Below are 27,925 nucleotides of genomic sequence, written 5' to 3'. Positions count from 1 at the left end.
GTCCATCTGGATTTCCACTTGTGTTGGCTTATATAAAACTGACTCTGAAATTATAAGCCAGAGCCCTGTGTATGTATCCTAGATGCATCACTAACTTTGTGAATGTGGGCAAGGCGTTTATCATCCACAGGTGTAGTTTTTTCATTGTACAAATGAAATGATACCTTTTAAAAGTACTGTAGTGAAAAAATAACAGGGAAACTCACAGTTTTGGTTATACAATGTAAGGTTTAATGATCAGAAAAAGCCTAGCAAATAACCTGGTATATGAGTCGCCAGGTAATGGATCCATATCTCTGCATGCCCCAATGCTAGAATATTTAAACCCTAGAAGCTCTGTCCAATATACACATCATAGAAACTGTCCATCATCAATTATCAGAAAAATCTTAAATTAGCCAAGGGAAACAATTCTGTTTCACAGCTAACATTATAGCACAGATTCTAATAAATGAAATTTTTATCTGGGCTAGCATTAGTTATTTTCACTCACAGGGCATTTGCAGAATTCCTGAACATACCACATGGGAAAACAACCTGGAGTAGAATCAACTTTAAGACAGGCTGAGCCAGCCGCATGATATGGAGGTGGCCTGCTACTGGCAGCAATTCAAACAGTATGGCTGAAGCAACCTCCATCTAAATCTCTCAAATGAGAAATTAACAGAGAGGCCCATTCACGAGGCTACAGAATTTTTTTTGAGTACCAACTTTCTGTACCACAGACATGTTCTGAAATATATATTACCACTCTTAAAGGTTTTACTAGAAATAATCAGTATTTAAATGTTGTACCTAGTGTATTGACTAATCATATTATATGCATAAATGGACACATACATAGATATATCTATACATACACAAACATGCATGTATACATACTGACATGTGAGGCCAAAGGGAGCTTTAAAACAAGCACCAAAGGATACTTAATTGATTACAGAGATGGAAACTGAGCTTCCTAAGTTATTAATCATATAAGCTACTGACCATGTAAGTCTCAAATATTAAAAAATAAAGCAAATAAGGCAAAAACTTTAGTGCACTTTACAACATAATATATAAAATATTTAATATACACCATAAACAAATCTGTTACCAAACTTTAGATATCATAAAATAACTAACCATTTACATGTGAGTAAGTGAGTAGGTCAAAGTCGCTCAGTCATGTCCAGCTCTTTGCGACCCCATGACTATACAGTCTATGGAATTCTCCAGGCCAGAATACTAGAGTGGGCAGCCTTTCCCTTCTCCAGGGCATCTTCTCAACCCAGGGGTCGAACCAAGGTCTCCCGCTTTGCAGGTGGATTCTTTACCAGCTGAGCTACCAAGAAAGTCCAAGGATACTGGAGTGGGAAGCCTAGCTTTTTGTTCTCTGTTTTCTTCGCCTCTTGGGTGCAGTGAACTCTAAAGACAAAAAATTAAGGCGTCTGTCAGATCTAAAAAAGAATACTTAATTGATAACACACATTAAATTAAATAGGTTGGTATAACAGTAAGAACACCTTCACAACAAAGATACCAGAAATCTTAAACCTGACATAGACATGATTTTTTCCCTTCAAAATGACATTGCAGTTGTAGACTTACTAATGTAGATCCCAATCATCCTAAATGCTACTTGATAATAAGCTACTTGGAGGTCGTTTCCTGTGGGTATGCCCTCCCTATAGTTTGTATGGGCCCAGCATGCCAGATCAGAATAGTATCTGGGCCAGTGCCAACAGAAAGCGACTGAGATGTCAACTGCTTCCCAACTGACATCTTAGTCACTTTCTGTTAGCACTGGCCCCAAACACTAGCACCATACATCTTTTTGGCTACCATGGCACATGCCGTGACCAATACCCAAGTTAAGTCTCCATCTAGAAACAGTCGAGAGCCTAAAGTCACTGATTATTAAAAACAAAGCAAATAACAGAAGATACAAAACACGAAAATTATGGAAGACATAGAAGAAAGAAATATTCCCCATCAATGAAAACTAAAAGAAGATGACAGAAAAAGGAATGGGAAAAGACAAAGACAAAATTAAGAAGAAAAAGAAAACACATTCCTGGAAAGCAGCAGCATCAGGCCAAGAGTATATACAGCAAGTCTGAGACCTGGTGGAGACCTCCTTAAAAAGATGACAGTGATAAAATGCCTAATGTGTCCACGTGTTTCAAGGGGAAGGCTTATACATTGAGCAATAGTCTGAGGATAAATTAGCGATAAGTACATAAAGAAACAATAAGGCAAAAAAATTATTAACTCTCTAAGGCCAACAATAAATGCTCAGATTAAGAGAGAATCACAGATTATGTTAGATGGCCCTGCTGCTAATGTTTCATAAATGCTGAATACTCACGTAACTAAAATAATGACTATATTTGGAAGGTGGGGGATAGGAAGTATCATGTGTTTGGGTTGGGAGGTGAAGAATATATAAAATTATTATACTGTAACATCTTGGCATGGTGACAGAGGTAACCAGACAAATATATATATATATATCTCTCATGGTGATCACTTTGTAGTGTAGAGAAATATCCATTATGTTGTGCACCTGTTACATTAAGGAAAACTAAATCCTCGCCCTCCTCAGTGTGGAAAGTCAACAGATAATTCATAGAACTGAAATATGAATAAGTGACAATATAAACATGCTATTTAGAAACATGGAGGACAATACCAAAATAATTATGAAAGAGTTAAAAGTGGTTGTCTCAGGGAATAAGAAATGGGAGTCAGAGTCAGAAGTCCATGGTTTCTTATAATCAGTATGATAAAATTGTTAATTATTAAATTATATGCTTATGTATTTAATAAAAACCAAATTTTAAAAACTCACACTCTGAGAGATTTTAGAATGTGACTTGCCAAGTAGCCATAAAAGTGTACATGTGTTTGTTCACTTGCAATAAAAGCCACTAGATAAAACTAAAAAGCAACTATAGTCTGAAACTATACAGGACTATATAGGGTTATAAAGAACTGTTTATGCTGACACAAGCCAATCACAGAAGCACTCAGACTTCTGAAGGAACAAATACTCTCTGGTCTGTCTTCCGTATGGTTCCATAGTACCGTGTCTCTTTACCATAACGTACTGGGCCTGTTTTTTTTTTCACACTAAGCCATAAGGTTCTTTGGGGCTTGGACTGATCTGATTTATTAAATAGTACCTTAGGCCCACTATGACCCACTCACTCTCCTCAGATTTATTCACTGTGATCAAAATAAAACAGTTCTTAAAACTCCTGTACTGTATATCTTTATATTCCCACATCTAGCTAACTACTTTAAACATAATAGGCACTCAATAAATGTTTGCTGAATGAATACAGCACCAAAATGGAAAAGTCATAGGCAGATTCTTGATATGTATTATATTCATTATCATTGATGGATTACCAAATATCAAGCCTAGCCAGCTAAATATGACTTATTCGCTATGTTACTATAATTATTATTAGAGATGCTTATTTAAACTATTGTTTAAATATTATAAATTATGAAAACCACAGCAAAAGAAAAAGGTACAGCTATTTTAACTCACATTGTACAATTTACCATTCAGTTATAATCATCATCTCATAGGTGAAAACTTTACATTTACTAGAATTTGAAATGAGAAACTTTTAGCAATAAAATATTTTTTTAAAAGTTATATCCAGTAACTCACTTTGTGAACTTTGCCCTTTGTTAGGAATACATTTCAGAAACCCTCATGATTACAGATATTCACTTACTAATAACAATGTATTCCCTCTCCACTGACCACTGACCGCTGCCGCTCCATATCATCCATTTACTGTATTATCACTTACTTTTAAGTGTCAGGATTGATGGTATGATTAATGGTAAAATTCTCCACTGTACCAAAGATAAAAACATCACAGGAACACACAGTTGTCATGCTCTTCTGGGTTCTAAACCTTGATGCTATACAAGGAGTTTGACAAAATTTCATCTGTACCTGTTTCACTAAAACTTTCATTCTCCTCATCCTCTTCCGTAACCACAGGCATACTCAGACTTAAAGATTTATCTTCCATATGTGTATTCTGCATGTCACCTGGAAATAGTTAAACAAGTAATTTTATATGAAAACAAAGAATGTTAATCTTTGAGAAAAATTTTATACAAATTATGACAATACTATAATAGCACATATTAGATGTTTAAACTAAAAGCTAAAATTGTAATGATGAACAGAAATATGCATTGTAAAATACACATTTTTTAAAGTATTAATATATTTACACCTATGTTTTGAAAATAACCTCTAATTCTTGAAAAGGGAAGAAACAAAATTAGCCAAACACTGATACAGGATTCAATCCTTATCACACACAGCATGGGTTATATCTGCAGACACCAAAGAATAATCATGTGTTACTTCAAGTTAATCACAAATGTAATTCTAACATTAACAGTCTTTTGTTTTTAAGACTGATATGGACTTAATGACAAATATTCTGTATCGGTTGCTGAACACCAGAATGCTGTCCAAGAACCGTTATTAAATAAAACAGCCTGAAAATAAGGCAATTCTCACATACACAAGCACACACACAAAATCTGTTCTTTTCAGGATCATTATTCACTAATTTAACAAACAATTGTAAGATCACATTACAGTGAAGGAAAATGTGCAAACTTCAGAAACACAGTTAAGATCGGAGGTTTTCTATACCAACCTTCTGTGGTGGGAAGAAATATCCTCATCAAATTATCAAATACCATTGTCATATCAGGTCTCATTCAGCATATCATTTTCTGGTCATGGCAACCCCTTGACACAGTCACTCTTTATTTCTTATACTTCCTGATTCTTCTCCACAACACTTATTCCACCTGTTATCTGTAGTAATTTGTCTCTTTATAGCCTGCCTCTTCCCACTAGAATGTAAACTTCACAAGGACAGATTCTGGTTTGTTTAGGTTGATGTATCCCCAGCACCTAAAAAAGTGCCTGGCATAGAGGAGGGCCTCATTAAACAGTGAATAATCAAATATGGATTCAAGTATTTTCTAATACAGTATTTCACAGAGTATATATGCTACTAAGTACCTGCCAGTAGAGAAGGCAACAAATTCAAGGAAAATGAGTTTAAGCTTTCTGCTCTGAACACAGATATGCTGGCATCTTAATGGGATGCAGATTTTATGGAATGAAGAGATTGCTCTAAGTTCAATTCAGTCGCTCAGTCGTGTCCAACTCTTTGCGACCCCATGAATCGCAGAACACCAGGCCTCCCTGTCCATCACCAACTTCCGGAGTTCACTCAAACTCATGTCCATCGAGTCGGTGATGCTATCCAGCCATTTCATCCTCTGTTGTCCCCTTCTCCTCCTGCCCCCAATCCCTCCCAGCATCAGAGTCTTTTCCAATGAGTCAACTGCATGAGGTGGCCAAAGTATTGGCGTTTCAGCCTCAGCATCAGTCCTTCCAATGAACACCCAGGACTGGTCTCCTTTAGAATGGACTGGTTGGATCTCTTTGCAGTCCAAGGGACTCTCAAGAGTCTTCTCCAATACCACAGTTCAAAAGCATCAATTCTTCAGCACTCAGCTTTCTTCACAGTCCAACTTTCACATCCATACATGACCACTGCAAAAACCATAGCCTTGACTAGACGGACCTTTGTTGACAAAGTAATGTCTCTCCTTTTGAATATACTGTCTAGGTTGGTCATAACTTTCCTTCCAAGGAGTAAGTGTCTTTTAATTTCATGGCTGCAGTCACCATCTGCAGTGATTTTGGAGCCCCCAAAAATAAAGTCTGCCACTGTTTCCCCATCTATTTCCCATGAAGTGATGGGACCGGATGCCATGATCTTAGTTTTCTGAATGTTGAGCTTTAAGCCAACCTTTTCACTCTCCTCTTTCACTTTCATCAAGAGGCTTTTAGTTCCTCTTCCCTTTCTGCCATAACGGCGGTGTCATCTGCATATCTGAGGTTATTGATATTTCTCCCGGCAATCTTGATTCCAGCTTGTGCTTCTTCCAGCCCAGCATTTAGATGAAGTTAACTAGCAAAAATCTTCCATTTTAAACACAATTCAAACCAAGACTATAATCAGTACAATCTATCCCAAATTACTAATACTCTTCTTAACAATCTTGTGCCATGTCCATCCATATCAACTATTAATGATTTTTTCAAACCCACATTTATAACCTAAGAGAGTCTATGCAACAATGTCAAGGGAAGGATTTCTGAGTTTTAAACTGTCAGCTGTGCAAGAAAACCCTGATCTAGTCACATGATGATTAACTACATTTTAGATATCATTTCTACATTAAATGAGTAAGTTTAAAAAAGAAAGGCAATGTTCTCCAAAAGCTCTTAAAAACAAAATAAAATGCTTCATCCAGTTATGCAGCTAGGAACCAAGAAGTGAACACATAAAACTTCAGGATGTTTATCTCAGAGTCAACATATTAAATAGACACTATAAAAGCTCACGATATGTTCCTCAGGCCTTTATCCAAAACATAATTATTCTACATAAAACTGAAATGAACAGCCAACCTCCTTCTTAAAACCCACTAGTTAAAGCAGCAGCAAAAGGGCAAGAAACTGCTGTTTGCACACTGAGAACATAAAGACACCTACCACAACAAATGTGACAGAAAAACAAAGACAGTCCTGCATCCCGAAGCCATAGTCTAATGATCAACTCAAGATATCTGATAGGATTACTATATTACAAGATCCAGTAAAAAGAATATGCTCATGATGAAAACCCTGAATCATAAAGCGAAAACTAAATTATGTTCAGGATACACTGCTCAGGAAAATAGGAGAGAATAAAATACATGTAAAAATGATAAATGCGCATTGTAGAAAACAAGAACCATATACACGTAGTGCGCTTTAGAAAAATATCAACCAGAATAATCAACTGTTTAAAAAGTAAATTTTGACATTTAAATCATTAACCTCAGTTATCCAAAACTAACTTCCTAGAGGGTGTCAGGTTGATAGTTTTCCTCTGCTCCAAGCTCATCACATGGGATGCAATTATAAGTCACAGATTACTGCTCCATCTCAACACATATGATTACAGGACATACAGCTAGAATCCGACAATTACTTAAGTGCATGTCTGATCTGAGCTCCAGAGCCACGTTTCCAATTACCTAAGAGATAACAAGGATGGCAGTTAAGAACACAGGCTTCGATTCAAGCAGACTGTCATTCAAGTCTCAGCTCTAAATATTAGTTAGGTGACCTTGGACATGGGAAAAAAGTTCAGCAGAAAATAAGTGTTACACTGCTATATTTAAAATGGATAACCAACAAAAACCTATTGTATAGCACATGGAACTCTGCTCAATTTTATGTGCCAGGCTGGATGGGAGGTGGAGTTTGGGGGAGAATGGATACATGTACACGCATGGCTGAGTCCCTTCACGGTTCAGCTGAAACTATCACAACACTGTTAACTGGCTATACCCCAACAGAAAATGTTTTTGGTGTTAAAAAAAAATTAAAATTTTAAAAAAATTAAAAAGGAAGAGTGTTACATAAGCAATAGCTGTTATCATCTTCACCATCATGTAACACCATTACTATTAATTGATGTTCTTCCAGAAGCCTGCATGTTATGTTCTAGGAATGGTGAACAGGTATAGCTAAAGCTTAAGTAATACAAAGTGGGTAAATCCAATCAATATACACGAGCACCTATTTATGCACTAGACACCCTTTACAAGAATTGAGCCTGGAAAGGCAGATTGCGGCAAATTCTTCCCCCAAATGAAATCTTCATCCTGTGATCCTTACTCTGTTAAAGTCACAGACATTCCCCCAGTTGCTGAGGCTGTAAGTGTCCCTTGTCTCATCTGTCTCCACCAGCCTCTGTATGTGGTTACCTGTAGAGAGCCACTGGTCTCCTAATTGTCAGTCTGCTTGCCTAATTCCTACAACCACCTGGCCAGATCCTCATTACTCCTCAACAGCCTTTTACTTAGAGCTCCTATTTTCAGTTTGTTCCCACCTGACTACCACACTACTCCCAGACTGATCTTCTTAAAATTGATCATATCACTTGCTTGCTCAGCAGTCTCACAAGACTCCCTTCTGCCTACTAAATGAAGTCCAAATTTCTTGGTTCCACACTTCAGGCCTGGTCACAATCCAATTCTCAACATATTTTTCTATATTAACAGTAACTCTTCAATACAGCAGTCACAATCCACATAAAATGGAAACTTCCTATCCTGTACTTCCAACCACCTTGCCTTTTTTCATGTCAATCTTGTCTTAGTCTAAGGAATTATTTTACATTTGTTTGCTTTTTAATCTTTGGATTTTTCCTGATTACTAAACATGGTTATCATCTAAAAGTCAAACATTATGGAAATTTATGGACTTAGAAATTTCCACAATCCCATCCCTGAGAATTAACCTCTGTTCTATACATCTAGTTTTCTTCTAAGATGTATATATATGTATATATATATATATATATATATATATATAATTTCTGTCTATGTATTTTTTATTAAAGTATAGTTCACTTACAATGTAGTTTCTAGTGTACAAAAAGTGATTTATACATATGTGTGTGTGTGTGTGTGTGTGTAGTGTTGTCGCTCAGTCGTGTCCAACTCTTTGCGACCCCCATGGACTACACAGCCTGCTAGGCTCCTCTGTCCATGGAATTCTCTAAACAAGAATACTGGAGTAGGTAGCCATTCCCTTTTCTAGGGGATCCTCCTGACCCAGGGATCAAACCCGAGTCTCCTACATTGCAGGCAGATTCTTTACCATCTGAGCCATCAGGGAAGCCTTGATTACTTGATTATACATTATTACTCTTTTTCAGGTTCTTTTCTATTATACTTTATTATAAGATATTGAATATGCTTTCCTGTGCTATACAGCAGGACCTTGTTGTTTATCTATTTTATATTACAGTAGCTTTGTGTCTACAAATGTATTTATTAACAAATGAATCATACTCTTCTTTAAAAAAACATTTTCTCTAAGCAATGTATCAATATTTTTTGGACATATTTTCATGTCAGTATACAGAAAACTTTCTCCAGCTTTTTAGGAACAGCAAAATATTCCTTTATATGGACAAAAATTTTATGTACCCAATTTTTCAGTGTTATACATTTGAGTTGTTAACAGTCTTTGCCATTTCAAATAATCCTGCAATGAATGTCCTGTGTGTTTTTGTCACTTGGACAAATCCCTAGAAATCAAAAATACTTTTCTACTTTAATGAACTTTTTGATTAAAGAGAATCTTTTTAGTAAGCACTTGAATCTTTATTAAGGTGAATAACAAATTACCTCTGCTTCAAAATATTTACACCACCTTCTGAGCTACAACAGTAGCTGGAATAGTTGAGTTATAATTAAAGATCTTAAAGTACATTTTACTGTACTTTCTTTGCTCTTCAACTGCATTAAAAAAACCTGTTTTCCTGAAAGGAAAGAAGATTACGTTTTGCCACTGATCTAACTATCTCTTCCCACTTTTCTGGGTCTGAAGCTGCTGTCTCTAAAAAGTGCCATCTCACTGTGCTTTCCAGCAGCTAGTACTGGAGAAATCTTGAATAGCTTATGTACAAAACTGTTCTTAAATTTCATTTTGGTGAGGTTTCAGTGAGATCTACTAGGTATGCATCCTAAAGCTTAATTTGCTTAAAATGGACTCTCCTTTGGTGTGGTCTCTTTAAAGGTTGATTGAGAGAAAGAAAAACCAAGAAACTAATTGTTTTGATCTGAAAATTGATGTGTCTTTCTGAAATAAAGAAGCATTCTCTCCAAAAAAAAAAAAAAAAATTGTTTTCCCAATGTTAAGAAAGTAGCTTGACCTCTCTGCTGCACTTAAATGAAATAAGATAAACTATTAATAAAAACTGCCTGTGCAGGCTTCTAAAACTAAGTATCTTTGCTGATACCTTACAAAAAGCAATCAAATCTACCAAAAGTTAAGTATGCTTAAACGAATCCATCTTTACCTCATGTCCTCTGCTTTGATTTGAATTAGTACATAATAAAATTCACCATTTTTAAGGTAGTACAGATCTAGGAGTTTAGATAAACACAGTCACGCAAGCACCACTGCAATCAAACTACGGAACAGATCAACACACCAAAAATTTCCTTCGTGCCCTTCTGCAGTCATCACTTCTCTCCACCCCCACTTCCAAGGAATCAACAATCGTTTTTATGTCCCTGTAGATTCACCTTTTCCAGAATATCTTATAAATGGAGCCATATTGTATATAGCTTTTCTTGTGTCTCACTTCTTTCACTTAGCACAGTACACTGAGATTTATCTGTGTTATTAGATATATCAATAGTTCTTTTATTCCTGAGTAGTATTCAACTGTATGGCATATCACGTTTGTTTACATAATGTCCAGCTGAAAACATTTAGGCTGACTGCAATCTTTTGTAATTTGAATGAAACTGCTATAAACTTACATATACAAATTTTTGTGTGAATGTATTTCTCTTAGGTAAATATCAAGGAGTGGGACTGCTGTGTTATATGGTCAGTATATGTTTAACTTTATGAGAAACTGCCAGTCTTCCAGAGTGACTATACCATTCTGAATTCCCACAAAAAATGTATGAAAGTTCTACTTAGCTCTAAAATATTTACGGTCTGGCCCTTTACAGAAAGTCTGTTGACTCCCAACAGCTAGAGAATATTTTTTAAAATAAAGAATGGATGCTAGATTTAATCAAATGTTTTCTTGGGTAACTATTAAACTGAATTCACATTTTCCCCTTTAACCTATTTACACAGCAAATCATATTGATAGATTCCTAACTGTACCATCCCTGCATCACAGAATGAATGTATACAGTCAAGCTGTTCTTTTTTTTTATATAATCGTTTCAATGCCATTCTCCCAAATCATCCCACCCTCTCCCTCTCCCACAGAGTCCAAAAGTCTGTTCTATACATCTGTGTCTCTTTTGCTGTCTCTGTATCTGAGATTCTTTTGATACATATAACTTAGAGTTTTTTCAGTAATACTTATGAGACTGGCCTAACAGCTTTCTTCACAATACATGCTAGTCCTGTAAAGAAAACTAAAAAAAAAATTCTCCTTCGGAAGTCTTAATTATCCTTAACAAATGTAGTATCTCCGCCTCTGAATTCTCAAAGTACTTCATGTATTAATTGACGGAACTTATCAAACCTAGCCTATATTAAAGGTACTAAATTTTAATTCTCCCTCTACTGTCTCAATACAGGAAAAAAACATGCTAAAAGGCTATTAACATATCTTCATATACTGCTGCAGTGGCTTTCTGTGTGCTGCTTATATCAGGCACTAAATATTTAGTATGTTTCTAATACTTTTTTTCCCTTGAGCCTGCTAATCAGATTCCAACTTCATGTATGGTGAATATATTTGTACAGTGCTTAAAAATTAAACTACTTGAGTACACGAATTCACGTTTCTAAAAACCAAACAGCAAAGTTAACTTTATAGATAAACTATTTCAAAAGAAAAGCAGGTACAGCTTAGTTAGTACAGCTAATGGAAAATATGGTTTACAGACTATGCTACTTATCGTAACTTATTCTGCATGTAAGTTTGATTCACGCACAAAAAGTACTGATGAAGTATAATATGGATAATTCTAAACTGATTCTATAACTAACCATATCACTTGGACAAGTCATTTAATCTGTATGGGCCTAAATTTTTATCATCTATGCAACGACCAATTTTATGACTTCTAGGATCCCTTTCAGTAGTAAGATTCCAAGAATCTAAGATAATTTATTTTTAATATTAATCTCACAATGTTCTTAAACAAGTATCTAATGCTTTTTAATAAAGAAAATATGGTGAGGGAAGACAGTACCTAAGACCCATTTTCCCTTTTTAAGGTTCTCAAGAGGTACCTCTGTCTCTGGAAGACACTTTCCTTCCTCCTGGTTTCAACGTTTCTTTGTTTCTTCTTTTCCTAGTTGTTTTGGTTTGTACTTGGCCGGATTCAGAATCAGAAAAGTCAACTTTGACCTGACGGTGCCTTCTTGACTTCGATGCCTAAACAGTTAGAAATCTAATTAATCACAATGAATCACAAAATGAATCCAACAATATGTCATTTAGGGAATGGCAAAACATTACTGCATGGCAAATAGATGGGGAAAAAGTGGAAGGAGTGACAGACTCCCTCTTTTGGGATTCCAAAGTCATTGTGGACGGTGACTGCGGCCACGAAATCAGAAGACGACTGCTTCTTGGCAGGAAAGTGATGACAGACCTAGACAGTGTGTTGAAAGCAGAGACATTACTCTGCTGACAAAGGTCCGTATAGTCAGGGCTATGGTCTTCCCAGTGGTCATGTATGGCTGTGAGAGCTGGACCATAAAGAAGGCAGAACACCAAAGAATTGATGTCTTTGAACTGTGGTGCTGGAGAAGACTCCTGAGAATCCCCTGGACAGCAAGGAGATCAAACCAGTCCATCTTAAGGGAGATCAACCCTGAATATTCACCAGAAGGACTGATGATGAAGCTGAAGCTCCAGTCCTTTGGTCATCTGATGTGAACAGACGACTCACTGGAAAAGTCCCTGATGCTGGGAAATATTGAGGGCAGAAGGAAAAGAAAGCATCAGAGGATGAGATGGCTGGAGGGCATCACCGATGCAATGAACATGAACTTGGGCAAACTCTAGGAGATGGTGAGGGACAGGGAAGTTTGAGGTGCTACAGTCCACGTGGTTGCAAAGAGTTGGACATGACTGGGCAACTGAACAACAGGTCATTTAGGGAATGACAAAACAGATAGACAAAGATGAGGAAAAATTTACAGAAATACTTGTCATAAAGTACTTTACCATGATACTTGCTTGCTTAATATTTGTCACAAGTGTATATAGCCTTTTATCTTTATAATAGGAAGAGGTCCCTGCAGCTATCATCATCATCTATTCAAACTGGGTTAAAATTTCCTTACTGGGTTTAACAGTTATAGATGCATGGCTGGAAGTGGAGGTAAAAAGGGCAAGTATATTTTCCCCAGCTAACAACCTATTCTCCTTTTCTTCTAAAAACACTTCATTTTCCTTTGTTAGCACCACGTATTTCAAGTGAAACTACTTTATGCCTGGCTCTCCATATGGTCATGTGGCCCCAATCTAGTCAAAATAAGCCTCACATCCCTAAGGCCACCGGGGGATGGGCGTGTGATCTGCCATAGCTGATATAACTCAATTTTTGAAATCTGTTTAACTATTAGAAAGGAAAATTCTCCTTTTCCACTGAACTGAAAGCTGGGAAGGCTGGAGTTGTCACGAATAGCACTTGAAGATAGTGAAAGCAACGTAAGAGATGAGAAATAGAGGTAGAGTCCTAGGACTTTTTAGTTACATCAGTCAATCAATTCCCTTACTTGCTTAAGCAGAGCCCTAACTAACACAGTTTTCAGTCATGTCATCTATGTGGCACATGTATTATCAACAGTTTAAAAGCTACCTTGCACTACATGTTAATTGTACCTCAATAATTTAAAAAAATCACAAACATGCAATGACATTCTTATAAAAATTTATGGGGATTATAATTTAATTATTTAATAATTTTAAAAGTATTTCATAATATCGTAAGAAATTAGCAACAACTAGCCTATATAATATGGAAATCGTTCTGGTTTAAAAGAATTTGGAATAATTAATTTATTGTCCTGATGCTTTCATTCAAAACTGCAGTAAAGCAAATTGATAACACTTAACTAATCTATAGTCACTTTCAGTTTTTTTATTTAGTCCTTTTTATTTCAACCACCAGAGAATTATAGCAGTTTCGCACAGAGTAAAGACACTTTCAGATTCATGGAAAAAATCCAGGAAAAAAATCCCAGGAAAAAATATGAGATGAAGCACATAAGTTTATCAGTGCTCCTTCCTGAAACCCCACTAAAATTAGAGAGAAATAAAAATGAATGAACTCACAAAGGGGAGATAATACGAAACAACATAGCTGTAAACAAAACACCACAGCTCTGGAGGCAGAAAAGTGATGGTTGACTTAGAATGAAGAAAGGTGAACAAGGAAAGCTGGTCCAAGTGGATCAGGAACTGGGGTCATTAAAAAATGTATACAGATGTGAAAAATCTACAGAAGGAATAGCATCCCATTTTCCAGCCTCAAAGCTGAACAACTGACCTCTTCCTGTACAAAACAGGTGAGCGCTCTAGAGAAGCTAAGCCAGAGCAGCTGAAGGCTTTTGACAGCACCAGAAAAGCTAAGGAAGGGGTAAAGCCTCTTACTGGAAGCAGGGGTGTTGAATGAAGTCTCTGGAAGGAATGAATGGTGGTGAGCTTATCAGTGGATTCTCTGTAGGCACCCAAAACACTGCCAGCTGGGCTTATTTACTACTTTCCTCCCTCAGCTTGCTCTCTGATAAAAAGGGCTAGATCTAAGAAAAACATGGAGGCTAAAAGGCTATATGGTGCTAAAGGCTATATGGTACTAGGGCTATATATAGCCAAAAGGCTATACATCTCTATATGGTGGTTTAGTCACTAAGTTGTGTCCGACTCGTGCAACCCCATGGACTGTAACCCACCAGGCTCCTCTGTCCATGGGGCTTTCCAGGCAAGAATACTGGAGTGGGTTGCCATTTCCTTCTCCAGGGGATTTTCCTGACCCAGGGGTTGAACCCAGGTCTCTTACACCTGCAGGCAGTTTCTTTACTGACTGAGCTACCAGGGTATCTCTATATGACCACTCTTAAACATGATCTCAAGATCTTCAAACGTTTGCAAAAAGTCACCAAAATGAAAGACAGGAACAGAATAAACAAAAATAAGAACTCTGGGGGAAAAGGAAGAAACTTCAAAAAACTGTTATTAACATCCTCAAACAGATAAACATATTGTACCCAGGGGGGAACAAAATAAGAAATCCATTTTTTAATTAATAACAGATTCAGGGAAAAGAAAAAAAATCTTAGTAATGAAAAAATGTCAGCAGAAATTTAAAAAATCCATTATAATAGTTCAGAAGATAAAGAAAGCTCTCTGAAAATAGATAAAAACAAAGAAGAAGAAAACAAAAGTTCCAGAAAATAAAAAAAGCAAAACTGCAGCAAAGAATTCGATCAGAGAAGCATTTATAGAGAAATCTCTCAGAACTGAAGGCTATCAGATCAAAAGGACGTCAATCATAAGAGCCCAGGGCATTGGTGGAAAAAAAGACCTACACCAAGGTACGTTATCATGAAAATCCAGAGTTCTGGGGATAAAGACAAAATTCTAAAACCTTTCATAATTAGGAATACTAGAAGCTGGAAGACCATTAATAAAGAACAATGGCATCAAAATTCCAGGTAAATACCAGGAAAAAAATAACTAAAAGAGAAAAAGGTGAAGATAGCTGCCTTTTGAGATCAGAAGTCCAGGGGCAGGAAGTGGTGGAGCAGGACTGCTGAATTGTAGAAGCTACACAGTATTATTAGATTATTAAAATTATGCAGACGTGTTACTCTGATGAAAAAATAAAAATGTGATTAAAAGAGCATCAAGTAAATTTCTAAAGTACCTTATTAAATAAATAACTTACCTGAACAACAACTGAAAAGGCCTTTGATTTTATTTTCGCTAATGATTCTGCCCTTTCACATCTCTGGAAGTAAAAACAAACCAGAAGGGGAAAAAGTTAAAACACACAAACATTAAGTAAAATTATGAATAATTAAGTAGTGTTTTTTTTTTTTTTACCAGAAATAAGATTCAAAACAGACAGTAGGGTAAAAGAAACTAACATTTATGGGACACATATTAAGTAAAGACACATAGACACGCTTCACTTTATAACAGGGGGCATGATAACAACCCCACGGCTAATGATTGTTTTCATTCAAGATTTTAAAAGGGTAAGAATGAAAGCCCTTAGCCCTGGTGACTATGCCACTCCCTCTTCATTTGCCTATGCCCAAAGATGGCTCTTTGCCTCATCCACTAAGATGGATGAAAACTGTGAAGGCAGAAAGCAGTGAATAGTAGCTTAAGCTGTACACTAGGCGAAAGACTGATAAGCAGGGAGGAAAGACATGGCATTACAGCAGTCTTCCTCTGCCCCTATAAGGACTGAGGGCACCTTCCACCACCATCCATCTCCTTTCCCGCTGAAAACGGGGAACATTCTCATGCCTAGTCTATGACTGATGCGGTCTTTCACAAGGTTTCCAGTAAAGAACAGTCTGCTGCTAAGTTGCTTCAGTTGTGTTTGACTCTGCGACCCCATAGACGGCAGCCCACCAGGCTCCCCCGTCCCTGGGATTCTCCAGGCAAGAACACTGGAGTGAGTTGCCATTTCCTTCTCCAATGCATGAAAGTGAAAAGTGAAGTCGCTCAGTCATGTCCGACTCTTAGCGACCCCATGGACTGCAGCCCACCAGGATTCTCCGTCCATGGGATTTTCCAGCCAAGAGTACCGGAGTGGGTTGCCACTGCCTTCAGAATTTTCAAATGTATGTATTAATATTGTAATATTGACCACAGGATGTTATGGTCAATACACTGAATCACAGCCACACATAAAATGAAGCTAACCAAACCTCTGCCCTGTAAGCAATCATATAATGAATTTTTCTGACCTCTGATTGTTGTGAATTTCTCTCACTCTTTTCTTCTCCTCCTTTAACTTTCAGTTTTAAAGGTGGTTTCTAAAAGATAAAGTAAGTTATATTTACACATTTACAATTCAAACCAACTAAAAATTAACTGAAAATTATTTTCAGAACAATGGAAATCATCTACTTAATTACTGAAAAACTAAAAGAATATTTCACGAGTATTGAAACATGGCTCACCACCAGACATTAAGATCATGGTTAGGTTTCATTAGAATTACAAAATCAATAAAAATTAATCCTAACTAATGAAAGATAATATAAAGATTTATGTGGTAGTGAGAAAACTGGTTTATTCTCCTTTCCTTCAGGTTTTCAAAGGTCTTAGTCATGATCATTAAAATGAGTTATTAAGAGAGTGCGTCAAAATATGTTTACATAAGTGCCTAGGTCATCTGTGCAACCCATTTGTAGCACTTAAAGTAGTCAAATATTAAAATAAATGTCCATAGAGGAAGCAGATTATTTCTTTCTTCCCAAGGCTGTCATCTCATCACTTTCCTTGTTCATCTTTTATAAAATTGAGTTTTGAGCCATTATCCTTTATCTAAGCCAAAAGTAGCAACAAATCTCTCTGATATATAACACATAATGATGAAAGATAACACGTAAAAATGCCTTTCTAGCATTTGTGAAAACATTAACGCATTATCAAACACAGTTAAGTAATAAGAAATTACTTTTTTCTTTTATCCTTTTCCTAGAAGTATTTAGTAAAATTAGATAGAGTAGTGGTTTCAAAGGGAAATTCAGCAAGGTTGGCCTTCAGATTTCCAGAGTTAAAGTTTCTCTAGCTGAAAAGACTAACATGGAATATGGGCAGCTCTAGCATCAGCATTTGGGTCAGAAAATTAAATGGAAGATATGCATTGATGAAATTTGTAAACAGTTAAACCAAGGCAGGTAGAGCATTGGTGAACAGAGGGCATGTGCTCTGTCACAACAGGAGAAGCCACCATGAAGTCTAGCTGTCTGCTGTCATGCAGCAAAGCAGGACCGGTATAACCAAACCTCTCACCTTTAAGAGAAGTCAGGTGTCTGGAATCTTAAGACCACAAGTATTTAAATGCTGGTAATTAGTTCAAGTTTTTAAAACATTAGGAATAATGCTATGTAAAGAAAGAAAAAAGTTATATGTAGGATTTGGCTTAAAAACGGCCTGTGTGCAACCTCCAGAAAATGCTAAATTACAAAGATTGTACTAAATCCATGGTACACCAAGATTATTTATTTCCCTATAATTATGTATACTACATAGTGTGTACATATATATTAAATCGATATTAACTATATATTATATAGTTGCAATTCTAATTATATAATAATATATTATTACAAATAAAACCCATTTGTAAGGTTAAATAACATCACCTAGCTAATAACTGGTAAAGCTGAAACTGAAGAAATTAAGCCCCCCAGATCTTCGTTCCATGGGAGGTAGCCACTAAACGAGGCTTCCTCTCAATACCCTCACCCATGTCCAGCCAGTCATGTACGATGCAAATGCAAAGGTGATGTATCAGACAGTTACAAACCTTTCTGTCTTTGTGCCACTGCTGATGCTCTAAAACTATGTTCTTGATATTCTCAAAAAAATCATCTTTTATCAAGTTGATGGATTTTTCCGGATTGGATTTGTCAGCTGAAATTACATGTTTCATTCTCTGATAATGGTCATGAACGTTCATCATTTCCTACAAGTGGAAAGATGAGTCCTTTAATTCAGGTTTTGAGGAGAAATGCACCAAAACAAAACAAAATCACCTTCCAAAGTGACAGAGTTGAGAAGGAATAACTTATTACTGTATATTAAAAATAATGTAACTATGCAAACCAGTACATTATTAATGAAAAGTCTGCTTTCCAGAGATACGGAATCACTGAATTCAACTCAATAAACATTAATTGATATACAATATATGGAGAGATGATGGGGAAAGTCTAATTAATACAGGATTGCGTTCCTGGATGTAACAAAACTTATTTGTAGTAGAGCATATCTTTAAATATTACCCCTCTGATGCTTGGAGGGATCGGGGGCAGGAGAAGGGGACGACCGAGGATGAGATGGCTGGATGGCATCACGGACTCGATGGATGCGAGTCTGAGTGAACTCCGGGAGTTGGTGATGGACAGGGAGGCCTGGCGTGCTGCCATTCATGGGGTCGCAAAGAGTTGGACACGACTGAACGACCGAAATGAACTGAACTGAACAATTAAGATCACATTTTTATTTCATATTGTCACATAAAGGATAGTTACACAATTCTTTATATTCAGCTGGGAATTTGTATCTCATGACTCTCACCCAATCCTCCACAGAGATGTGATTTCAGAAATCTCAAAGCTCTTGCGTCTATCTCCATAAGCTTCTTCCTTACTTCAGTGATAAGATTCAAGATTAAATGAAATAGTGACTTATGACACCATTTGAGGCATAATTATTAGACCTTCCTACTCAAGAAACCTCCAGACAAATGGGCAGATCTACAGGGTAAACAGAAAGACAGCCTATAGCAGGCAGACTTAAGAATCACATAAAATCAGCACTGACACTCGGCTCCAAGACCAGCAGAGAACTATTGCTCACCGACTGTTACCACATCACCTGAGTCAATCCCAAGACTAGTCAATGCATTTCTAGATTTTTATGGACTTGATCAACATCTGTTCAAGGAATTCAAAAATGCTGAGGAGTGCTGAGTGCTTACATATGCGGGATCTTCAATGAGGAACAGTGTCCTGACCTGGGGAGCCCCTAACATTTTACATGGTACACTGGAAATAATGTTCCCATTATGTTACACGCACTACGATACAGAACAAAGACAACTAGCTTGGGGCCTGAGACCTGTCACTTGCTAGACTGTGACCTTGAACAAATCCCTCAGTCGCAATCATGTTCCACGTTTGGACAAACACAATGCAGATGTATTAAGTGAGCTTATACAACTGGAAGTATTCTGTAAATGTAACACTATACAAAATCAAAGGATTAAGAAATAAAAGTCAGTGTAGGGCTTTGGAGCTTTAAACACTTGGACATTCAAATCCAGTGTCTGTACCTTACGATATGCAAATTACTTAACTTCTCTAAGCCTGTTTCCTTGCTTTTAAAACTGGGAAAACACTACCTCCTCTGCAGGGCTATTATGATAATTAGTGAAAAAACTTACAAAAAACCTTCAGCATAGTTCCTGGCACACAGTGAATACTCAACATGTAATGCCATTATTATAATTTTATAAATGAAGAAAATATTCAAAAGTGAAATGACTTGCTAAAGGGCATATTTAAGTAACAGTGTTGGAATTAATCAGATGCTTTAAAAAATTGTAATTATGTATGGTGATGGATGTTAACTAAACTTACTGTGGTGATTATTTGACAATATACATAAATATTGAATCATTATGTTATATACCTGAAACTAAGACAATATTATATATCAATTATACCTGAATTTTTTTAAAAAATCAGCTATTTTGATTCAATATTCTATTCTCTTGTTTTACTAAACCTCCTTAATCACAAAAGATAACTGAGTGGCAGAATCATAATCAGAATTCAAATATGCTGACATGGAGACTTACATTTGCAGGAGGATAAAGAAAATAGAAAAGTATTCAATTTATGGATTATCAGTGAAAATGGGTAACAGACTATGCAGAACAGGAAAAACAGAGCCAACACAAGTACAGAAGGAACAGGCCTTCAAAGCAGATCTGTGGCAAGCCAAAAAGTGCTAGATAGAGTCAGGATGGCTTCAGTCTTCTCCATTCCCAGAAGCTTCCACGAAAAGGCATTTCATAGCCTGGCCCTTCTGACCCTCCTCTCCAATCACAAAAGAATGTGGCTTTATGCATCACTCCAGCTCTATTCTCTAAAACTTCCCATTATCTGCTTGCTCACATATACAATTATCTAACAGAGGAACCTTTAGTTAAAGAGCTTCAAATGAATTTAAAAAAAAAAAAAGTTTAAGAAGGCATATTGAAAAAATTTAAGGCTCTACCACCAAATTAGTCAACAATCAAACATTACAGCTAACTGGGTTCAAATCATCTGTTTTTTATTAAGAGAATACTAATAAGAACAACATCTTGCTGTTCAAAAACAACCTCTGCCTCTCTCTTTATAATTCACATCAGTACTTCTTGGCAAATCCTTTCTGGTATCCCCAGATATTTCATTCTTCATGCTACTCCAAACTTTCTAATTCTTGGTTCCAGCAGGAAGCCCTCTTTTAAAGTTGAGGCTATTGGGTCTGTTTGCTTTCTGCTTCTCTTCTTCACAATTATGAATCCATTTCCACTTCCTTCCCTCACGTTTCCAAGGAAGAAGTACCTTTTCCAACCCAAAGGAATCTCTCCACTGGGCTCTTGGTCACCAACCCACCACCTCCTCCACAGAAGGGACCTCATAGCTCCTTTTCTACACAAAATCTCCTTCTAATGGCTCCTTACCCCAAACCTAAATATATACTCTAATTTTCACCAATCTCTAAAACTTTTAAATGAGTCCCCTCTCCCCAAAAGATAAAACACAAATTCTCTCTATTACGCAAAGTTTTTTTCCTATCTTTATTTTATAAATGACCTTCTCCCATTTCTCTCCTGCTCAGCTGCTAGAGGGCAAAGATCTTAATTCTTGTCATACTTCACTAGATATCTGCAAATGATACCTTTCCAACCCCAGTCCCAGCTCAGACAAGGTCTTTGCTGTCCAACAGGCACTGCTACAGAACCTTAGCTCCATTGCTTCCTAACTTAATGTCTCCGTGCCTTAGTTTCCTCAACTTTGAATCGGGGATAAAACATCTTCTGTAAAAAAAAAAAAATTAACTAAAATTTGTTTAAAGCACTTGTTTTGCAGGGATGTTGTTGAGGAGTAAAATATTCATAATATACAGAAAACATCTTGTATAGCTCCTGCACTATACCACATCCAGTCTTTAATAAGATACTTAATAAATAATTTCCTTCTGTGTAATTCTTAACATTCTGGGCAGATGAACACCTTTGTCAATCTGAGGATAGACTACCTCATTCTCACCAAGTGTCCATACATATGAAAAATTTACATACTATTTAGAGGGGTTAAAGGATCCATGGACCTTCTCAAGACTATTCATGGACCCCTGATCAACAATTCTTGCTCAATGGTATACAGAGCAGACCCAGAGTGCTTTGCAAAACCAATCAACCTGACAGCTGAAGCTATGAGCACATGGTGGCATCTAAGACACAGAGAAACAGTTGAGCAAATCAAAGATCCGACTCCCTTTCCACTCCTTACATAGGAAAAGACTGAACAGGGTTGAGGGGGGAAGTAGTAACATTTACTAAGCGTCTACTATGTGCCATAGGCCACACTCAGCACTCTTCAGGAATAACCTAGTCTCAACTCTTACAAGTGGATGAAATGAGGGTTGCAATCATAATATTAAAGAGAAGGAAACTAAGGCTCAAAGAAATGAAAAAACACAACAAGGCCCCTACCTGCTCACACTCTACACACTTTCTATGTACACAGGAATCTATTCTTTAGAAAAAAGGAATGGATCACTAATTAGAATGCTGCAACCCTTTAGTGGGGTTTTGTTTTAACCTCGGGGCAACTTCCGCACTCAGGTAAAACTCTCTGTAACTATTTATCAATGCAAAAGATTTTCCTGAATACTGCACATTTCAAAATACTGAAAGACATTAGATTGAAAAGCTGTTTTAAGACTCTAATTTTTATCCATTTTTCTTGACTTCAAATTTTTATCAAAACAAACTATTTTCAATAGTGGGTTTTTACTCAAGCGTTGTAAAAAGGAACTTAGGAAATGAACATATATTGTTAAAAAAAAAATAAAGTCACTAAATTCTTGTTTCATAATATATCTAAAGTCAAATACAAATGGCAGTTTCAGTATTTGAATCCCAATATCCTTAGTCCAAGTCCAGTCTTTTACATCTATTTCTCACTCTTTCAAAATTTATTCAAGAAATTTTGATATATTTAGGGTATAGTATTTCTGACACTTGAGAGAAGGTAACAGCATTCTATGATTAGAAAAATTTTCAGTATCCACTAGATGAAGGTATAAACTCAATATACAGTTAAAAACAAAACAGTTTTTAAAAAATTTTAAGAACATAAAAGCAAATTTACCTCTAATACATCAGAAGTGATAAGTTTCAAAACACGATCATTTGGGTCCTTAAATTCTTCAGTAATTTCAGCTCGTTGCATTTTTTTCTTCATTCTGTATGACAGCTAAATAATAATGTCTTTTAAAATAGGTATTTTTAAAGATATATTTTAAGTACTGAAATAAGTAAGCCAGCAATAAAAATCATCTATAAGTAAATATGGACCAAAAAAACACAAAACCAGCTCTAAGTATGTACTTACTAGATAAGTACATATTTAGTAAGTGCCTACTTACTCTGAAAAACATATTTTTCAAAGACTGTTAAACAACTTTTGAAATAACCCTTAAGATGCCAGGCCACATGCTTACAAATTCAGAGAAGTTACAAGATTTGCCAACTGACAGAACTAGAATCTTTTGATTAAAATGCTCGTTCAATCTAGCATCTGAAAGTGTCACAAGACTGAAGAAATATGTATTAGTGGAAGTCTCAACTTTTCTCTAACTGGCATTAAAATCCCTTAGTTCTCTTTCAGTAGCCTCTCTGATGTCTGAATAAAGGCATAAGCAAAGCAGATACCCATCTAACTTCTTCTTCTAACCATCTACTTAATGGACAACATTCAGAAACACTGCATTATTAGGAGAGTCTGAATTTTGCTTTCAAAAAAAAAGTAAGCAGAAAGCATTTTTTTCCTCTTTTCTTTTTTTTGGCGATGACACACAGCTTGTAGGATCTTAGTTTCCTGACCAGGGAATGAACCCAGGCCCTCAGCAGTGATAGCCTAAAGTCCTAACCACCGGATCACCAGGGAATTCCCAATATTTTTTTCCTACTTTAAGAAATCTTTTCTCTTTTCTTTTTTTTTGGCCATACCACATAGTATGTCGAGATCTTAGTTCCCTGACCAAGACCTGGGATTGAACACATACCCCCTGAATTGGAAGCACAGAGTCTTAACCACTGGACCACCAGGGAAGTCCAAGAAGCCTTTTCTCAACTATTGGAAATTATATAATATTCTTTCCACTTTCTGGAGACTGAGGCATTTTATGAACAATGAAATAGAATTTCTCATTTTGAAACACAATCTCTTTCAGATAACATACCAATTTAGGCATTGCTGTAAAGTGAAATGCTCTGTCTAGTCGTAGCTTCCTAAATATATAAGCTGCATCAAAATGTTGTGCATTTATCAAATCTTGTTGAAATTTTAAAATTTCATCCCAATCCTTCAGGGCAACTCTAATCTGCAAACAAGAGGAATAAAAAAATTGTTAGTAAATGCAAATCTTTTTTCCCAAATGTATTATAATTTTGAAACACTGGTACTTCTCTTTAGAATCAGTTGGCTATGAAAACATTGCACCTGTTTCATATTTCAGCTGGAGGAAAACAACTCACAAATATTACCTTTTGTTTTGGTTGACACAGTTGCATGTTATATAATCCATATAGCAGATACAAAGCACCAACTCTGATCTGGAAGGTGTACGGAGGTAAAAAATATCGCCAGGCCAAAGTCAAAGCTTCTTTTGTAAACGTGTTCTTTTCTAAATTTCTCATTCTACCACTGGAAAACAGAGAGAACCTATATTATGACTGTGAAAAAAAATAACAGAACAGGTTTATACTTGTTTAAATAGCAGCTGCTAGAAAGTGGACACGCTTTCCACACCTCATCCTTTCATGATTCAAGAATAAAGACCTAATTTTTGGCTGTGCTTCTTACAGTGAGGCCCTAGATACTCTTGATGCATCTTCAAAAAGCATCAACTTTACTGCTGAATTGGAAGCAAAAGGAGTAGCGTTACAACTAACTACTGGTTTAAGAATTTTAAATATGTAATATATTAAAATAACCATGGTAATATTACAGAATAAAATACAAAGATCAGGTGCATTTTTACAAAATGGATTCACCTAGAGGGTTTTTATGCCAAGTGAAATAAGTCAGACAAAGATAAGTTATGCATAATCTCACTTACGTGTGGAATCTTAAAAGAAACAAACAAAACAGAAACATATAAACAGAGAGCAGGGTGATGGATGTCAGAGGGGAAGAGGATAGACAGATGGGCAAAATAGGTGAAGGGGATTAAAAGATACAAACTTCCAGTTATAAAACAACTAAGTCACTGGATATAATATACAGCATAAGGAATAACGTCAATAAAAATAATACTTCAATAATTTTGTATGATGACAGATGGTCACTGAACTTGTGGTTGATCACTTGTCATGCATTTGACTGTGGAATCACTACACTGCACATCTGAAACTAACATGCTGTAACTCAACTATCAGTCAGTCAGTTCAGTCACTCAGTCATGTCCAACTCTTTGTGACCCAATGGACTGCAGCACGTCAGGCTTCCCTGTCCATCACCAACTCCTGGAGCTTGCTCAAGCTCATGTCCATCGAGTTGGTGACGCCACTCAACCATCTCATCCTCTGTTGTCCCCTTCTCCTCCTGCCTTCAATCTTTCCCAGCATCAGGGTCTTTTCCAATTAGTCAGTTCTTTGCATCAGGTGGCCAAAGCATTGGAGTTTCAGCTTCAGCATCAGTCCTTCCAAAGAAATCCCAGGGCTGATCTCCTTCAGAATGGACTGGTTGGATCTCCTTGCAGTCCAAGGGACTCTCAAGTCTTCTCCAACACCACAGTTCAAAGGAATCAATTCAACTCAACTATACTTCAATTAAAAAATATATGTGCATATTAATATATAATAGAGTTTTTCCCCAGTAGCTTTAGGGGGTCCTAATCTGTTCTTGAGACATTTGGGTGAAAGAGTTGGAGAACCACAGCACAATGTAACCCTCCTCCTCCTCCTCCTCTCAATTCTGCAGGGAAAAAGTTCACCAATGTAAACAGCAGGATAACAAAGAAGACCCCACTATATTCCAAAGCCTGGGCTCTCTAAGTAATGAATATACTACAAGAATGAAAAATACCTATTACAGTACTGGCAACCAAAGCAATTTCTAAAGAAAATCCACCACTCCTTAAATAATCTCTATTTGTTTTCTCATTTTAGGTCCTTCTTCATTAAATTAGAAGTTGGGGCAACCATAGCAAAATTTTTCTAAACCACCACTTTTCCCAAGAGGGCTACAGTGAAAAAGACCACGGGTTTCAGAAACAGTAAGACAAACTGGTTTCAGTACCTGCTGTACCACCTACTAGTGGTGTGATCATGGAAAAATTACTTAACCTTATAAAATCTTAATTTCCTCAGCTATAAAACAAGGATAATTGCTGATCTCAGAGTTGTTCTTTGGATTATATACAGCTATAAATGCATTACATTTAGTACCAGTGGGGGGGAAAAAAAAAGAGTTCCTCTCCTTTCATTAATTGTACAACAAACGGTTCTCCATTCTCCATCCCCTGCAATGGACAAACTACTCAGGTACTTATTTTACATCAACAAGGAGAAAAAAGAGAATGTTCATATTTTATTCAGCAGAACATAAGAGTTATAGTCACAAGGACTCATTCATTTTATTAATTTAGCCTTTTAAATATTTTAAATATTATTCTAATGGAATACTAAATCCATCCAGTTACCGTCCTCACAGAGCTAAGTCTAGTAGAAAATTTAAAGTAATAATAAGGAATATTTCCTGAGCACTTAGAGTGCACTTATTATCACAGTCAGTAGAGGACTCTGACCACATTCAGGGAGCGGGGCTCCATAATCCATGCTTCTCACCACTACTCTATACCGCCTTCTGAACTACACAGTTAAAATGTGATTAACTCAAGAGATAAAATAAGCACAAAGTGCTACAAGAAAAAGAGCATGAACACCTTATTTAGTCCAGAAGGGCTAAAGAATGTTTCCCTGAGGAACTGTCACAAGAGCTAAACCCTGAATGAAGAATAAGGTAGCCAAGCAGTCGGGGTAAAGGTCCAGACTGAGGAAACGCATGTAGAGAGCCATGAACTGGGCTGGTAGATGAAGCTGCAACGCTGGGCAAAGGCCAGTCGAAGGGTCTTGCCAACCTTGTTAGGGAATGTGAGCTGTACTCAGAGGCAACGGAAACCATTTAAGGGTGGTATGATAGGCCGTGACATGATCAAATCCGCACTTTACAAGTTCAGCAGTTATATGAAAAATGAATTCAATCATGCAGGGTTTTGTCTTTGCTTGTGTGTTTGTTTTTAAACATGGAGTTCTAAGGAAACAAGACTAGAGGGAGGGCACGCGACGGTGATCTAGGTCAGGGTGAGGTAGTGGAGGTAGAAGAGTTCAGAAGGGCGGCCAGGTAGAGCTATACGTATCTGGGAGGAAGCCGCAAAATGGCTGGATGAAACCCAAGCCAACGAAATCGCGCAGGGAAAACGCGTTGCCAAGCACAGATGACGGCCCAGGAGAGACGAAGGCAGTGTTCAGACTGCCACTTTCCTCAGCCCTTCCCAGGTGCCGCAAAGCGAAAGGGATGGAAGAAACTTGTTACGCAGCCCCTGAGCACAGAGATAGGCGGGACAAGAAACACCCACCAGAAGATGGTTCCGAACTTCATACTTCTCCAGAGCTCAGTGAAGTCCTCGAAGCGCACGCTATCCATCTCCTGGAAGCGGCTGAGCAGTGCCTCGCAGTCGTCCTTCAAGCCTGAAGGCGCCCCCATGTCTGCAAAGCAAGCACGCCAAGCGCCGGGTAGCTGCCGGCGGTAGCCGAGGAAACGAGGCTCTGAGCCCCACCTACTACGACCTGACGCACACGCCCTCCGTGACGCGTTTCCGGCCGTTTCAACTCCACCTCCAGCCGGATCTACCCACGCTTTCGCGATGTGTTCTGCGCCTGCGTAACCTTTTGCCTCAGGATCTCAGATCTCTTGGAGAAGTAAGGTGGACGTGATTAATTTCAGTAAATAAGTTTAATTCTCAGGGGACCTGTGAGCCAAAGAAAGATTTTAGGCCTATATTATACATTATGCCAATCATTATTACACTTACCATCTCTCCCCTTTAAAGTGATCCTAGGGTGACAAGTCAACTTTTACACCTAAAAAGGAACATCTCCCAACCTCAGTCACTGCCACGTGGAAATAGGATCCAAAGAGGGTTTTCTGAGAAGTAGACTGGTCTAGTGGAGGTGATGGAATTCCAGTGGAGCTATTTCAGATCCTGAAAGATGATGT

General features: G+C 37.1%; 1 protein-coding gene across 1 annotated transcript; it reads right to left on the bottom strand.

Annotated features, from left to right (window-relative positions):
- Positions 1-208: 208 nt before the first annotated feature.
- On the bottom strand, positions 209-27,476 carry SNAPC1 (small nuclear RNA activating complex polypeptide 1). The gene is made up of 10 exons (XM_004010704.5): positions 27,285-27,476; positions 24,190-24,349; positions 23,886-24,026; positions 22,793-22,897; positions 18,166-18,324; positions 16,595-16,663; positions 15,559-15,621; positions 11,891-12,035; positions 3,965-4,063; positions 209-1,410 (listed from the first exon to the last, which is right to left on the bottom strand). Exons 1-10 carry the CDS (start codon positions 27,410-27,412, stop codon positions 1,364-1,366), a joined length of 1,116 nt encoding a protein of 371 aa, XP_004010753.2. The 5' UTR covers positions 27,413-27,476; the 3' UTR covers positions 209-1,363.
- Between the last annotated feature and the right edge of the window lie 449 nt (positions 27,477-27,925).

This window comes from Ovis aries, chromosome 7, assembly GCF_016772045.2.
Source record: "Ovis aries strain OAR_USU_Benz2616 breed Rambouillet chromosome 7, ARS-UI_Ramb_v3.0, whole genome shotgun sequence".
Classification (NCBI taxonomy): Eukaryota; Metazoa; Chordata; class Mammalia; order Artiodactyla; family Bovidae; genus Ovis; species Ovis aries.
The sequence above is the reverse complement of the archived record's forward strand: the minus strand, read 5'-3'. Positions and strand labels throughout refer to the sequence as shown.

What these genes read in the sequence shown, in the direction of transcription:
- SNAPC1 (XM_004010704.5), bottom strand. Translation starts at nt 27,412, where the DNA reads ATGGGGGCGCCTTCAGGCTTGAAGGACGACTGCGAGGCACTGCTCAGC. An exon ending in TTACAGCAATGCCTAAATTG is followed by an intron (nt 22,898 to 23,885) that starts GTATGTTATCTG and finishes ATTATTATTTAG; the next exon opens with CTGTCATACAGAATGAAGAA. An exon ending in TGAAAGTTTTAGTGAAACAG is followed by an intron (nt 1,411 to 3,964) that starts GTACAGATGAAA and finishes TTTTGTCTTTAG; the next exon opens with AGTTCACTGCACCCAAGAGG.